Raw genomic sequence first — 16,330 nt, forward strand, 5'->3', positions numbered from 1 at the left:
CCCAGCCCCCTCTTTAAAATAAGATCCCAACAATCAGCAAGAAATTAGGCAAGCACGACCATAATCAAGGAAATCACATGACCTGTCCCAAGTCACAAGATCAAACGGTGAAGATCCGATCCCACCAAATCACCAAGCATCAACAGCCTTAGGATCTGTCCCATATCCACCTTATGGTGCCGGCCTTTATTAGTGTTTGTAGGGAGCACACAGCCCCCACTTCTGCCTCTCATGTGACCGACCAACTAAGCCCTAGTTGACCTGTCATTGCTCCCACCATGTCCTCTCTAAACTTCTCCATCCTAATATAAGAACTTGCTTTTAGTCCCTTAAAACTGTACACACAAAAAACCCCAATCTCCCACCAATCAACAGTTGATCAAGAAAAAAGCAAAGCAACACAAACAAAATTGCTCAAAACTATCAAAACCCAAAAACCCAAATGGCCAAAGAAGGTTTAGGGCTTGAAATCACAGAGCTGAGGCTGGGGCTATCCAGTGGTCCAAGATTGGTGGACAAAAACGAGAAGAAAAGGGTTTTTTCAGAGATTGCTGGCGGAGATGGACATAATAATAGTACATCCGGTGATGACGACCGGAAAAGCGAAACGAAGAACCAAGTTGTGGGATGGCCTCCAGTGTGTTCTTATCGGAGGAAGATTAATAGCTTAAATGAGACGTCCAAAATGTACGTCAAAGTTAGCATGGATGGAGCTCCTTTTCTTCGTAAAATTGACTTGAGCATGCACAACCAGTATGCAGATCTTGCTGTGGCATTGGAGAAGCTATTTGGTTGTTTTGGCATCGGTGAGTAGTAATATTCTGCACAATTGAATTTAAATTGGTCTTTACTGTTTAAAGTTTTAAATGTTAAGCTCTTATAGCATGAAACTAAACTTATACATATAGAAATTTTACGGGAAAACATTAAGATATTTATATGAAGAAGATCAAAACACTCAGAAGTAACCCTATTTTATTTTTTTTATACCACACTTTTGTATATATATTCAGATATGTCAAATGAGTTGTGCTCTGAAAAAATAAATGTGGTAAAAGAAGCTGATTTCTTCAATTTTAAGAAGAAAAAAATATGGACAATACTTCCCTCCTTTCCTTCCATTGTGGCTCAATCACAAAGTGACATGTGTCCTCTATGTTTTAATTATCAAAAAAGGTTTTTTTTTCAGTTTGATTTTTCTCAACTTTTTTAAAAAAATAATAATTTTCCTTCCTCAGTCAAAATTAAGTCTTTGTCGCCCTTTGTTTTTTTATTTTGGTAAAAAGCTAAGGTTTCAGTAAAAATTATATATATAAAAAACCGTTTTGACAATCTAAAAAATAGGACACATGTCACTTTGTGGTTGAGCCACAATAGAAGGTAAGGAGGAATTCCTCCTTAAGTATTGTCCAAAAATTATTATATGAACACATAAACCATCACAAAATTCAAAAAGAAGAACAACTAAAGAAAATGGTATTGAAATTTTGTGTACACGTTGACAGGCGAGGTGTTGAAGGATGCAGAGAACTGCGAATTTGCTCCTATTTATGAGGACAAAGATGGAGACTGGATGCTAGTGGGTGACGTCCCTTGGGAGTAAGTGTTTCAAACCAAGCTTCTTTACTACTTTTGATCCCAACTTGTGTGCACTAAAATTCAAGTTAGACATATGGAAATGAATTCTTTATTTGTTTTGACATTGCCCAGATGCAAAAGTTCAGATACAACCTTAGAGAAGAGAAAAATCTCCGTAACCCAATTGATACGAGTCAATTGATGACCTAATTGAGTAAAGTCTCCGTGTTGACTAAGCGAAAGACTCTTAAAAAATTTATAAAAAGAGAGACTAAACACCTTTCTTGTTAAATTTATGGGCTTAGCTAAGTTGGTTAGAGCGGATGTGCTTCTCACTCTGCACCCGAGTTCGAATCTCCCTCCTTATAATTTAGATTATATTAAAATAGATTACCGCTTGTATAAAATTAGGGGTTCTAGAAATGCATGCATCTGAATTTGCGTATAAATTTCATCTGAATAACGAGATCTTTACTAATTGTATGACAAATCATTAATCAATTCTTAGAGGGTCAAAATTGGTTTGCTAATTAGTCGTAAAGTGTAAAGGGTTAACACAAGTCCACAAAACCGGCACTAATTAGGCATGCATTCTATTAATAAGAGACATAGAATTATATTAGTGTCCTTCCATAGTTGCTCACATTAGTCGGACCCATAGTCGTACTACCGACACAAGCATTTCATATAATGATGTCGGAGACAATAATACCAAAATGTCCTTTGACACCATACGGCATAGTCATGGCAGTGCATTATTTTGAGGAGTGAAAATAAAAGGTGCTTTTATTTTACCACATTTCCAAAGTCAAAAATTGTACCACATACCAATTGGAGAAAAGAAAAAGGAAAAAAAAAACATATGAAGCATATGTAGTTTATATCTAATTATATGATATGATTATGTTCTATTTTATAAAGCATCTGCTTCAACAACAAAAAATGTCGTAAAAATGTTGATTGTTACTTAAATATATATTTTTTTTAAATTGATTTAGATCTCAATAGTTTCCTTAACTTTTAACACCTTTTACAAAATTAAGGCTCTTGATACGCAGAACTCACATCATGAGAGTCTATAACATCATTCATTTTGTTTGTAGCATCATGAATAATATATATACATATGTATTTACCTGCAGCCTTGGATCTCCCACCCATAACTAATCGATTTTGAATTAGAGGATCTTATTTGAATTATATCAAATTGGTATAAACCAAAACAAAAAATTGAAGTAAATAATCCAATAAATTATATTTGTCATTTGCAGGATGTTTATTGAGTCATGCAAGAGGCTGAGGATCATGAAGAGAACGGATGCCAAGGGATTTGGACTGGAGCCCAAGGGCTTCCTCAAGGCAACTATGAAAGATGACCCTAAATAATCTCTTCTCAGAAGAAGTCGAAAATGGAGATCGATTTGGCTGCATTTGATTTCCTCATGTCATGATGATATGTATGCTTTTTTTATTTTTTCCTTTCTTCATATAATCAGTAGTTAATTGCTGGCTTTAAGCAGAAAGCTCTTGTTTTAATTACAAACGTGAAACTTTGATGTTAAGATTGGTATAATGCACTAGAAATTAAGGGGAGATCATTTTCCTCCACCTTCATCATTTCCTTCGAATTCATATATGTATGTGTTTAAAACGACAATTCATTCCACTGTATTTTTTTTAATAGTTTCTTGGTGCTTCAGTTTAATGATGAATTCTGGTTCTCGCTCAAATATATGACCATTTCGTTTTATGATAATGTTAAGCACATAAACTTTTCTCCATTCCTTCCTTTCAAGAATCCATATACAACCTAGGATACTAACCTGAGATACAACTATTCTGATCAATTGTAGTATAATCTTCCTCACTATTCATACATAAACCAGTGTGGCTGCTTGTAAGGGGACCTTGCTATATATATACGTAATTAACCGTCCAAGCTTAACAACATAGGAATCCACAACATATATAGGACATAGAATCCACCTCCTACGTAGTAACGAGCCCACAATTACCTTTCTTATTAATATATCACGAGTTTACCTATGAACAGCACATAATAGGCTGATATACTAATGAATTGAGTCTAAAACCAAACATATCCCTTCTTTATTGTTGATCATTTAATTACTTTCATTAGTAATTAAACATAACCAGGGGGTGGCGATGAGTCATATTGTGTCGGGTTCGAGTCGTTTTAGATTAGGTCCAAAATAGGTAACTTGTTTAACAAATTATTGAACATGTCACATGTTTAACAGGTAATTTGTTTATACAAAACCTAATCAAAAACCTTTTTTTAGTACAATCGATAGTCTAAACTACAAGAGAAGGGGTTTCTCACACACACTACCACTATGGTGTTGTGGGGGTTCGAACATGAAATTACTAGTCTACAAGTCAAGACTATTTTTCACTGGACTAGACCTCGTTGGCTATTCAAAAAAAAATTAAGTTAAAAAGTTGTGTAGAATTTTCATTTGGGTGGGTTTAAATCCACTACCTTAGTAGGGTTCACGGTGGAATAGAATAGAACATATCAATATATGTATGTCACATATTTATTATTAATAATAATAATTTAAAATCAAACAATAAACGGGTTAAGTAGGTCATTTTGTGGGTTGGCGGGTTGATAGAAAACCCCATTGTTTATTAAATATGTCATGATGGGTTTATCAGAATTTAACCTGAATTTAACCCGAATTTGACCTATAATTTTAATCGTGCAGATTGATCACCTAAATTTCTGTGTAGATTTCGAGTCGTTCAACGGGTCATGTTGGAAATTGTCACCCCTAGTAATGACCATATACCGCAGATTTTGACTACATTGTCTGTTAATCACAGCTGTGATGAGACTTGTGAAATTAAAAAGAGGTGGACCAAAGTGTCTGCTACGGTAGGGTTATTCGTTTGAAAAGGAAGGCAAGGGAACAAGAAAAATGATGTAACTGCGCATTGCTGTTATATTATTCATTTGAAATTAAGGCTAAAGTTAATCACTCTTTACATGGTTTAGAGTGGCTCGTGGTTTTTGTAAAGGGCATTAAAGTAAATACATAATCCCCGAAAGAGAGACTTTTTCAGCCTAATCTTACAGCATTTTCACCCATTTGGCATGGCAAAAGGCAAAAGGATGCAAGGGCTGTTACTATTCATGTGAATAGTGCTTGCCCTTGCAATTTTTTTTGTTGGTTTTCCACCAATTGCCATGGCAACCCAAGGATAACCACTATTCACATAAGATATGATGAGAAGAATTTGCATAGAATTTTGGTGTGAGAAGTGAATAATATGGCTAGGTATTTATTTATTTTTAAAAAATTCTAAAATTTTTTGTGTTTTTTCCTTCTTGTTTTCAATATTTTTGTTATTTAAATTGACTGATGACATCAGCATTAGGTCTGCTTGCCCAGGCAAGTCTTGCCTTTGAGTTTGCCTAGGTTAGTGGTGCCAGCTCTTGCCCTAACAAGACTTGGGCGGTGGAAACACAAATGGGGTCTAGGGGGCCGCTTGCCTGGGTTGGTGCCTCCCGTTGGAAGTGCTTTTAGAGGCTGAATAGAACTTGATCAACTTATCAAAGAAAATGAGGGTCTTGCCAAAAAAAAAAAAATCAAAGAAAATGAGGGTTCAAATAGAAGAACCTTTGTACTTAATCAAACAATGTGCTTAAGTTCACATGCATGGGTTAAGCAAGTTGGCCAATAGGTTAAAATCTATATTAAAGAGTGAAACATAATGAAAGAAGCCCTATTTTTCCTTGATAAAATAATAAAAATTATATAAAAATACTTATAATTAGAAGTATTTAAGCTAGTTATGAACCAATTAACATTTGGTTTAGTTAGAGCATCTCCAAGGGAAGAGGCAAAAGAGAAGGTAAACCTCATTTGCCTTGCTACATCAGCATTTTCATGCTCCAAGGGAAGGGGCAAATGGGTATGCAAAATATACTTACTCTCTCCAACAAGGCAGTATTGCTTACTTCAAAGTGAAGAGATATATTGGGCCCCACTTACTTTTTATAATAAAATATTATCTCCACTCTCTTGCCTACTTTTTATAAAATATAATAATAAATGTAAGAGATAAAAATATAGACTTGCATTGTCTAGTCCCTTGGAGTTACTAACTCTTTCATGAGGCAAATGGGTAGGCAACATGCCACCTAGGTTGTTACAATACAATTTTGCCTATTTCATTTGCCTCTTTCCTTAGAGATGCTTTTAGTGGTAGTTTTTTTCCTTAGTTGGAGAAATCTGAAGTTCGACTCACATTAATGCGCTATATCACCAGGAATTTGAATTTAATACCGTACTTTAACGAAATCAACAAACTTATCAGCTAAATCTAGGAGACATGCTAAACATCAAATTTTCTCATCTCTTGACTTTAAACTACAAAGAAAATTAACAAGTGGAAATCTTCTAGAGAAAAACGTCATGTTCTCATATTCTTTGTGCATACATATACATTAATTGTGTGCTTCTTAGGCACATGATTAGTGCAATGCATAATTCCAGGTACAGAATCTTTTTGGTCTCATCTGCATTCACACATGTCCCGATAGTTTTGGTGCATATTTAGCATTTACTATTTATCATATAAATCCAACATTTAAAATAATGCAGCCGGATATTATCATTCTAATCCATAGATATTATCAATGAGATCCATTACATTGTTTTGGGTCAAGTTGCCCCTATCTTAATTTCTCTTCACTCGAAAATTTTAATCAACCGCCCATGATCCTAAGCAAATTGTGCAGATATGCATGAATTTTTCTGTGACTTCCAACTTTACAAAGCTGCCTTCCCCGAATTTAGCCTCGATAACTCAAAACAAAGAGTATGATTTGGTACGTTGCATGAGGTCCAATATTTATGGTATGTTTACTTATCAGTAATGGGTATCAGAATCATTCATATTTCTTCTTTCTCATGTGGTTGCTAACACATGGGTATTAATATGGAATAATTCTAATTCTTTACTTCTCCTGCGTTTACTTACACATACGGAATTAAAAAAATTATGAGAGTTCCATGGTAAAATCTATAATCAAATGCCCTCAAAATTATGAGAGTAGTTGATCCGATTCCAATTCCTTATTCCTAAATTCTTAATTTGTAAACTAATATCAACTCTAAATTCTGTTCACCTCGTTTCAGTTCTTCTCACTGAGTTAGATTCCTTGAAGAACGTCGTATTTGGGGTATCTTCTCGACCATCATATTGTAAATATCATCATTTTACAGGGGCTAAATTGTCATCTAATGGGGATGAAAGAATTTTGAACCCACCCAACTTTGGATTCTTGAGAATGATAGGAAATTACCAATTCCTTGCAGAAGAATCTGTCTTATCAAAACTAAGAAAGTTCTAGTATTGGGTGAAACATATGAGATTGTTTTTTATTTTGTTTTTTTGGCCAAATTAGAAAGGGGGAGGGGGAAAACTCATACACACGGGTACCATCAGGGCTTAAACCCGAATCCACTTAGGAGCTAGCACACTAAAAGTATGGGCAATTCAACTAATTAACACCCCATTGATGGTGAAACATATGAGATTAGTGGCCTTTTTCTTTGTCAGCTTCCAAATGTATTTTATCTACACTAGTCTTTCCATTCACAGAAGGGTGTGTCAACATACTTTTTTATTATTTATTATAAAGTTATTTATACTAATACCCCTTGAGGTTTTTTGTGTTTTCACAAAATCCCTTGAAATTTTAAAAATTACACGAACTCCTCTGAAATTATTTTCACAAAACCCTTTTTCATTAATATCTATATATATATAATAGATAATACCTAATTTTCATGATGACAAGGCATATATGTACATATACCAATTGATGTATGCCCTACCACATACGTGTTTGCCCCTTTGGCTAACCATATAAAGAAGCTATCTAGCTGTTTCAAAGAACCTCCATGTGAATGAGATATTGATATCGCGCTTTGATATCATGGAGAGCATGAAAAGATAAAAAATATTCATAATAAGAAATAGGGGTCCACCAAGTGGTATATCTTGCTACATCTGCTGTCTACCTTCTACTTGGGGACATGAACTTTCGACTTTGCTGGCTCCATTTCAACAAAGACAATTCAATACAGGTGGGTTTCTTTGGAAAATCAAATTGGATAGACAAGTTGAGATGCCCCACTATAACGAGAGAACTTCTTTAGGCATGCACTTTCTTTTTCTTTTTTTTAATTTATTTTTTTCTACTTAGAATGAGTGGATCGGTTACTTATAAACCGTACGTAATCAGCTTCTTTGAGTGACACTCCTACTAGCTATACTCTTCTTTGTGTTTCTATTAGTTTTAGTAGCTTTAGTTTACACTAGGATTTTTATAAGCCATATACTCAACCCAAACTGAGTCAAAGCAGAATCAATCTCGAATATGATATTGTTATATATTATTATTTCAAATAAAACTCCATGATTGTTCAGAGAATTTAAAATGGAAATAAAATTTGGTCGAATGCACTTCATCTTTCTAATAATTAATGTTTTCCCTTTCTTTTTTCTCCCTTTCATCATTTGGTCGAATGCAATTGTTTAGTATTCTAAATTATTTTTCCAACAAAAAAATTCTTGCAGCTTGTTTGATACTCCATACAAGATTTAATGATTAAACTGTCAAATATCTTCAACATTCATATTAGAAAACGAGATGCTCAGCAACAAATTATCGATCTACAAAACAAATTTAATTGAGACATGAATATAAATCTTGTATAATGATTTTTTTTTCTTCCTCAAACACCTCTATATTCTAACCAGAAGATTCCGATATAAAGTATGGATTGATTACCTTTCTATTATGAAGACTACTTGCACAAATAATCCTCAAAATATTGTAATACCATAAGATATTGACTATATAATTAGAGTGATGCTATTTCCACCCCCATCCTATTTCTCCACTCACCTTATCTTCCCACCCACCATGTAAATTTGAAAAAACACAATAATCTCTTTCCACCCACCATTATTCCTAAAATACTCTTTAATTATTCATTCAAGCAAATTCTCTTTGCTAATCATTAGTAATTGAGATATGGAGAGAACCAAGTTGTGTTTGACGGACTAGATATATATTTTAGTATAATATTTTGATTTTATGGACCTTTTAGTTTTTTTTTTCTTTTTGTCAAACAGTAGAATAGGTGGGTTACGTGAATTGAGATTTTTTCCCCAAGTTTATAGAAGTCATTTTACAAAGGGGTAGTTGTGGTTGTGGTTTTAAAAAGGAGTTTTTATCAAAAATAGCCAAAATTTACCCCCACCCCACTTTCAAAAATGGTAGTTTTTATAAAATCTTTCAAATATATCCAAAAACTCACCTAAATAGACACAAATGCCCTTAAAACTTAAAACCCGCATAAACCTAAAAAGCAAAATCCTACTACACAAAGTTTGGATTCGCATGCATGTCTGTAGCCTTTGGTCGAACTATTGCTAAGCATGCACGTCTGTAGCCTTGGTCTGAAGCAATTCCAACACTCCCTAATTCAACTTACCAATCTGTAATCCAAAGTTTGCTTTTCTTTCTCTCTCTCCTTCCATCTTTGTTTTAATTCCATGGTTTTCTGTTGGCCACTTGAAATAGTTTATTCAACTTATTAATTTTGTTTGTTGGATTGGATTTGAAGATAAAGAACTTATTAACTGTATTTCTTTTTCGATTTGAATGAATAAAATATTTCCAATTTGGGTCTACTTGGATCATTGTAAGTTGAATTAGGGAGTGTTGAGGCTATACAGATATGCGTGCTCAGGTTTTGCCCATTGAGATTGGACAGAGAGTAGAAAGTACTTTACAATGATCCAGGGCAAATCCATTCCCTAGCAAAAATAATTGGAAATTTCCTATTTGTAAATCTATTTCTTGTGTTTCGTGGGTGTTGTGAGTGTTTCTCCTGTGGTAGACCCAAATTGCACATGATTACTGATTTGCTATCCTAACAACAAAATATACAAATATATATATATATATAGTTTGAACATTGTTTTCTCAATGTGTATTGTATTATTTATTATGTTGGTTTACCTTTTAGGATAATGTCTAGTTTGACAATTTTGATTAACTACGATGGAAAGTGGGTTAACTCAACGTACAAAAATTGCAAAACTAAAGGACTACTTGTTTCAGATAAAATTACGATAGAGGAGCTTCGGAATAAGGTATATGACATTGTAAATGTGGACCGAAATGAGTATGAGATAACTATGAAAGTCATATACGATGCAATGAAAAGTGCATGGCCTGCAGAAATAGTTGATGATGATGACATGAGAGCACTTACAAGATTCCATTATGCATTACATTGAAGCATAAAATATTTTCTTATGGAAGTGGAAGCAATCAACCAATGCCAATGGACCTCAATTTGGGTACTAAAGCTGATTTAGAAGATAATGATCAATACCATGATTCAGAAAATGACTTGGGAAATGCGGAAATTGAGGACTCAGAATATGAAGAGGAAAACAATACAACACAGCTAGATGAGTTGCTTTGTGAGAACATGCAATTTGAGGATATGCCACATGTAGAGGTTGATAATGTGTTCCAAGATAATGTTGAATTCAATGACTTGCCTCGTGAAAACATTGGATGTGATGATGTTCCAATTATCAATGTGCACTCTGATGAACCCAACTCCAAAAAACCAAATGCTCGGTACAAGGATAAAAACAATGTACATGGATCAAACATGACAGAGCTATGCAATGCAAGTGGAGATTTAATTGTAGGTCAAGTGTATGAGACTAAGGAGGATATAAAAACGAAGTTGGGTATTGATGCTATGACGAAAAATTATGAGTTCAAAGTGAAGAGATCCAATAAAGAAAGATTTGAAGTTGGTTGTGTCGATGACCGATGCATATGGAAATTGCGTGCATCCAAGGTACAAAAATGCTCATATTTCATGGTTAAAAAATATTTTACAAAACACTCATGCCCATTGGATGCTATTCATCGCCATCATCGACATGCAAGTAGTTCTCTTATTGGCCAATGCATAAAATCTAAGTACAAGAATGTATCACAAGTACATAGACCCCACGACATCATTGAGGATATGCGAAAGGACATGGGTGTACGTATAAGCTATGTGAAGGCTTGGAGAGATAGGGAACATGCACTAGAGTTGGTTAGGTGATCGCCAGAGGAATCTTATGCGACATTTCCTGAAGGAGAACCCCAGTCGAAGACAAACACTTAGATTATTTGTCATTATCACATAATAATTCCTTGTAAATCCATGTTGCTTATCTCGATAGAGTTAGACTTCTATTTTGACTCTGTGTAATTATCACTACTTGTAATTGGCTCCTATAAATAATATACGTCTACCACTGTTAAATGTGTGGCCTTAGAGCATATCTTTCATGGTAATCAGAGCTGAAGATTAACCTCATGTTCGATCCTTTGCATTTTTTTTCTCTTCTCTGTTTCTTTATTTCTTTATTTTTCTCCATGGCCTCGTCTTCCTCTCATGATGATCTTTCGCTTCCTTCTTTCTCCAATGCTGTTACTGTTCGCTTGGATAGGAACAACTATCCTTTGTGGATCGCACAGATCCTTCCTCTCCTACGGAGCCGTCGTCTTCTCTCCTTCATTGACGGTTCATCTGTCTGTCCGTCTGCCTTTGTTCTCGACGATACTGGCAAACCCACTGACACTATCAACACTGCTTATGAAGATTGGATCCAAAAGGATCAGTTGGTCCTCTCATGGATCAACGGGTCTCTCAGTCACTCTGTTCTCGCTACCGTGGCTCGCTCTATTTCTGCTTGTTCTACCTGGCTTGCGCTTGAGAAACGCTATGCCTCCCAAAATCAAAATCGGCTTCTCCAGCTTCGCAGTGAACTTCTTCGTACTATGCGCGGCGACTCTTCTATTTCTGACTATCTTGATCGGGTTAATGCCATTGCTGATAACCTTGCGTTGTCAGGGTCTAAAGTTGATGAAGGTGACTTGGTTGCAGTTGTGATGAATAATGTTGGGGCTCTCTATGAAACCACCGTAAGCTCTGCCCAGGCCCGCGACACTCCTATCTCCTACGCTGATCTTGAGGCTTTACTTCTTAGTGCGGAACGTCGGGCCTCTGCGTACTAGATTCCCTCATCTACTGTTGGTTCCACTACTTTGGTTGCTGATCATGGTCGCGGCTCTCCATGTGGACGTGGTTCTTTCTCTTCTCCTCGCGGGAGTGCTCGTGGCCCTTTTCACGGTGGCATCCGCAGCTCCTCTTCTCCTTCTTTTGGTGGTCGCGGTTATGGTTATTCAGGTTCTTCTTACTCTGGCATTCTTGGCTCAGCTCCTGCTGCTTCGGGTTCTTCTGGTTTTTCTGGGTCATCGTCTGGTGCACCTCGTGTTCAATGTCAGATTTGTGGTCGCCTTGGTCATTCTGCCATCAATTGTTACAATCGTATGAATTTAGCTTATGAAGGTCGCGTTCCCTCCCAGCGCCTTACTGCCATGGCTGCTCAGTCCGCTGCCCCCTCTGCTTCTCCCGCTTGGCTTATGGATACGGGTGCTAACTCACATCTCACTCATGATTTAGGCAACTTGTCTCTTGCCAATGACTACCGTGGGCACGATCAAGTTGGTGGTGTGCTCGGCGGCGCAGGTTTAAGTATCACTCATATTGGTCAATCTTCTGTATCTTCTCCTTCTACCACTTTTGCCCTTACTGATGTTTTGCATTGTCCTCAATCCTCCAGTCATCTTATTTCTGTTAATAAATTTGCTCGTGATGATAACCGTTGTTTTCTCACCTTTTATCCCTCTTATTTTCTCATTCAGGACTTGGAGACGGGGAGGATTCTTTTTCGAGGCAAGAGTGAGAACGGTCTCTACCCTTTTTTGTTTTCAACAAATAAAACCCCTTCCTTGGGTCATATTGCGTTCGTTGGCACTCGTGTTGATAGCAATGTTTGGCATTCCCGTTTGGGGCACCCGTCTTCACCTATTTTAAAGTTTTTAATTTCTAGAAATAAATTGCTTGTACTTGGCTCCAAAACTCAGCATAATTTTATTTGTCATTCATGCCCATTGGGCAAAAGTATTAAATTGCCTTTTTCTTCTTCTCAGTCTGTCTCTACTGCTCCTCTTCAATTAATTCACTCTGATGTGTGGTGTTCATCTACTAAATCTGTTTCTGGTTTTCTCTACTATGTTTTATTTGTGGATGATTTTTCTCATTATTCATGGATTTATCCCATGAAATTAAAATCTGAAGTTTTCTCTTCTTTTATTAAATTTAAGGCTTTGGTGGAAAACATGTTTTCTACTACAATTAAAGTTTTTTTATTTGTCATTATCACATAATAATTCCTTGTAAATCCCTGTTGCTTATCTCGATAGAGTTAGACTTCTATTTTGACTCTGTGTAATTATCACTACTTGTAATTGGCTCCTATAAATAATATACATCTGCCACTGTTGAATGTGAAGCCTTAGAGCATATCTTTCACTTCCATCATATTGTGCTATGTTAGAAGCCAAAAATAACTCATATTGAAACTAACAGTAATAATCATTTTATGTATTTTTTTTCATGCCACTTAGACCTTGCATCAGAGGATTTTGCATCTTAAGAACCATTTTAAGCATGAGAGAGCGCATTCGCTGTATTATAGAGCTACTAAAGCATATCTTGTTCATGAATTTGATCGTCTTATGGTGCAAATATTTAATGTTGATTCCAAAGTGGGTGATTATCTTAATGCGGCTGGATATGAAAAGTGGGCTCATGCACACTTTAATGGGAAGCATTACAACCTAACGACAACAAATATTGCCGAATGTCTCAACTCAATCACCAAAGATGCTCGTAAACTACCTATTACCAATTTTATGGAGTATTTAAGAATGAATATACTTCAAAAGTGGTTCCATGAATGTCAAACTGAGGTAGCCAAAATGGATTCACATTTGACAGAGTGGGCAGACAATTTGGTGCGAGAAAATAACAAGAAAGGGTTGTCATTGCAAATATTTCAAATTCATTAAATTTTATTTTGTTGCAAGTAAGGAATATATGCAAACATTTGACAAAGTGGGCAAACATTTTCTTTTGTAGTTTTTGCTAATATTTTTATTTGTTCTTTTATTTAAGGAATATATGCATGATAATATTCTACATATCTTTTGAAAATATTTCAAATAAAATAATTACGGAGTATTATAAATTTATTTCTTGTTTCTTGAATATGCAGGTTTCCCTATTGAGGCTTACTCATTTTGTGAATATGATGGATGTTGTGTTGAAGTTGTAAATTTAGAGAGGAAGTGTTGCACATGCCGAGAGTTTGATCTTGACCAACTACCATGTTCACATGCTTGTGCTGCATGTAGGCATCAACAAATTTCATGTTACCCAAAGTGTTCACAATATTATACTACAAACTCATTGGTCATTGCGTATGCAGAACCTATTTGACCAGTTGGGGATCAGACAGATTGGGTGGTACCTAATGACGTACGGAATAGAATTGTCCTACAACCAATTACACGAAAAAGGTACGGCAAGCGCAAGGAAAAGAGAATCCCATCATGCGGAGAAGAACCATCAACTCGTAAGTGTTCAAGATGTGGTTCAACTTGCCATTATCGACAAACTTGCAAGAATCCGATTGCACTTCATCCTACCTCATAGATAGTTGTAATATTTTACTATTTCAATTTATTTATTAGTATGAACAATGGATGAATATTTAATTTTATAATTTTCTTAAACTTTCTAATGTGAACTTTTGAAGATGAGGAATAAAGCATGTTAGAAATTGTGTCCTTAGTTGATGTTGATAGAGGGTAAGAGTTGACTGTTAGTAGATGTTTCAGAGTGCTATAAGACGCCATAAAAGATGTTTTAGAGTGCTACCTACTATTAATAGATGTTTTAGACAGAGTGCTATAAGACCCATTTGTGTGGACTTTGAAGGCTGGATGGGGAGCTAAAGCATGTTTTCCCTCACGATTTTTGTAGATTTGAGATGATATACAGCAGAGATGCATCGCTTTTGGTTTCGCCCATGTGAGGATAAAGTCTTTGAATTGATTATTGGAAAAGAAAAAAACATGAATTATAGTAGTCATGGTCCATGCAAAGCCAACGCCTTTTATCGCAATGGTTTTCTGAAGATCTTAATCTATAGCTGGTTTGCACATGAGCTTTCTTTCTAAATCTCGTTTGTACATGAGCTTTCTTTTTAAGTTTATGTGGGTTTTAATTTTTAAGGGCATTTGTGTTTATTTAGGCGAGTTTTTGGCTATATTTGAAAGATTTTATAAAAACTGACATTTTGAAAGTGGGGGGGTAAATTTTGGCTATTTTTTTATTAAAAAAATAATTTAAAAAGAGTGCAAATTAATTTTTTAAAGTCTTTTTCTTCTTAAACAATATAGGTGGTTGTTGATTTAAATATTAGGTTGGTAGTTTTTATTTAATAAAATTCTTAGTAGAAATATTAAGTGCAAGTCAAACAGTTGGGCAATTTCTTTATTATTTGAAATAAAATGAATAAATAAATAGATGATACTAAAGGGCAAGGCCAGACAGGAGGCCCGGAGATCCCGGTTGGAGCGAACCGATTATCAACTGTAAACCGCGGGCGGAAAACTGTGGAACTTCACACGTGTCGGATATCGACAAGCAAACACGTTCACATGAAAAATGTTAGGTGGGTCCCAGAGCTCTAAACTCTCGAGTTTAAGTCATTTTGGGGTCCCACATGGAAAGTTCCATAAAGTTGACCTGTAGACAAGAACCGTGGCATGTGGGTCCTGCTTGGCCCCACGCGGGCATTGATGGGTTGCCTTTCCTCTCTCTTCACGGCTTCCTTCATCTTCTAGCTAGGTTAGTAGGTCTTTTTGTGTTCTACAAAGGAAGGAGCAGAGAGATTTCCCTTGAGCTGCAAAAATATTTCTTGTCTAAGCTAATTAGAAAAAACAAAAATATATATAATAAATTATTGGAAGCCTTTTGAATTTGAAATTTTATAGGAATTTCATTGCATGGGAATGTTTGCAAAGCACCGGCCAAAATTAAAAGAATCTATCAAATGAATTGTAACCAATATCAAACCAATGATTCCATATTTATATGGTTTTATGTCATTTTCTACTTATTTGGAAAATATTATTTTTAGCTTTTATTTTAGAAACTTTTAATGAGAAACGAGCAAGAATTTGCGGATCAATGAATAAGTTGTGGATATGCCCTGACGGTGATGGTGATAAAAAAAACAAAATGAATAGCCCTTGTTCGTTTAGTCATTCACCCACCGTTTAATATTTTGATGTAACACTTGTCAAGTTGGTTACACTTCCTTTCATATTATTAAAGCAATCAACAACAAAGTTCATCTCTCTAAAAATATGTCGAAACTGCACAACATTAAAACGTTAACAAATAAATTTGATGTCTCGAGTGATCATCTGCAGTTGCCATGGAGCAAGCCTCCAGTTTGGAATCCCCCCGTTCCACCGAAAACTCACGAATACCTTTATTAGTTGTCAAAAGCAATCAGTCATACGCAAGTGTCTCTTTGGTTAAAATAACAACAACAACCAAGGTGGTTGGTGTGAGTGGTTCGGCACTTTCATTCCTTAAGAGAGGTCAGGGGTTCGATCCCTGCTCTCGTACAGAGTCACCACTTTGGCCAACATTTTACCCCTTACGGGCCGACCCGGTGTGAGTGGGGATTAGTCTGGGTT

At 35.7% G+C, this 16,330-nt stretch overlaps 1 protein-coding gene across 1 annotated transcript; it reads left to right on the forward strand.

The window, feature by feature from the left end:
* The first annotated feature begins 319 nt into the window (after positions 1-319).
* Positions 320-3,195, forward strand: LOC110760082 (auxin-induced protein IAA6). Its single transcript, XM_021962270.2, has 3 exons — positions 320-806; positions 1,506-1,599; positions 2,850-3,195. Exons 1-3 carry the CDS (start codon positions 443-445, stop codon positions 2,962-2,964), a joined length of 573 nt encoding a protein of 190 aa, XP_021817962.1. The 5' UTR covers positions 320-442; the 3' UTR covers positions 2,965-3,195.
* Positions 3,196-16,330: the final 13,135 nt, after the last annotated feature.

This window comes from Prunus avium, chromosome 3 (assembly GCF_965620075.1).
Source record: "Prunus avium chromosome 3, drPruAviu1.hap1.1, whole genome shotgun sequence".
In the NCBI taxonomy this organism is placed as follows: domain Eukaryota; kingdom Viridiplantae; phylum Streptophyta; class Magnoliopsida; order Rosales; family Rosaceae; genus Prunus; species Prunus avium.

What these genes read in the sequence shown, in the direction of transcription:
- LOC110760082 (XM_021962270.2), top strand. Translation starts at nt 443, where the DNA reads ATGGCCAAAGAAGGTTTAGGGCTTGAAATCACAGAGCTGAGGCTGGGG. An exon ending in ATTTGGTTGTTTTGGCATCG is followed by an intron (nt 807 to 1,505) that starts GTGAGTAGTAAT and finishes ACACGTTGACAG; the next exon opens with GCGAGGTGTTGAAGGATGCA. An exon ending in GTGGGTGACGTCCCTTGGGA is followed by an intron (nt 1,600 to 2,849) that starts GTAAGTGTTTCA and finishes TGTCATTTGCAG; the next exon opens with GATGTTTATTGAGTCATGCA.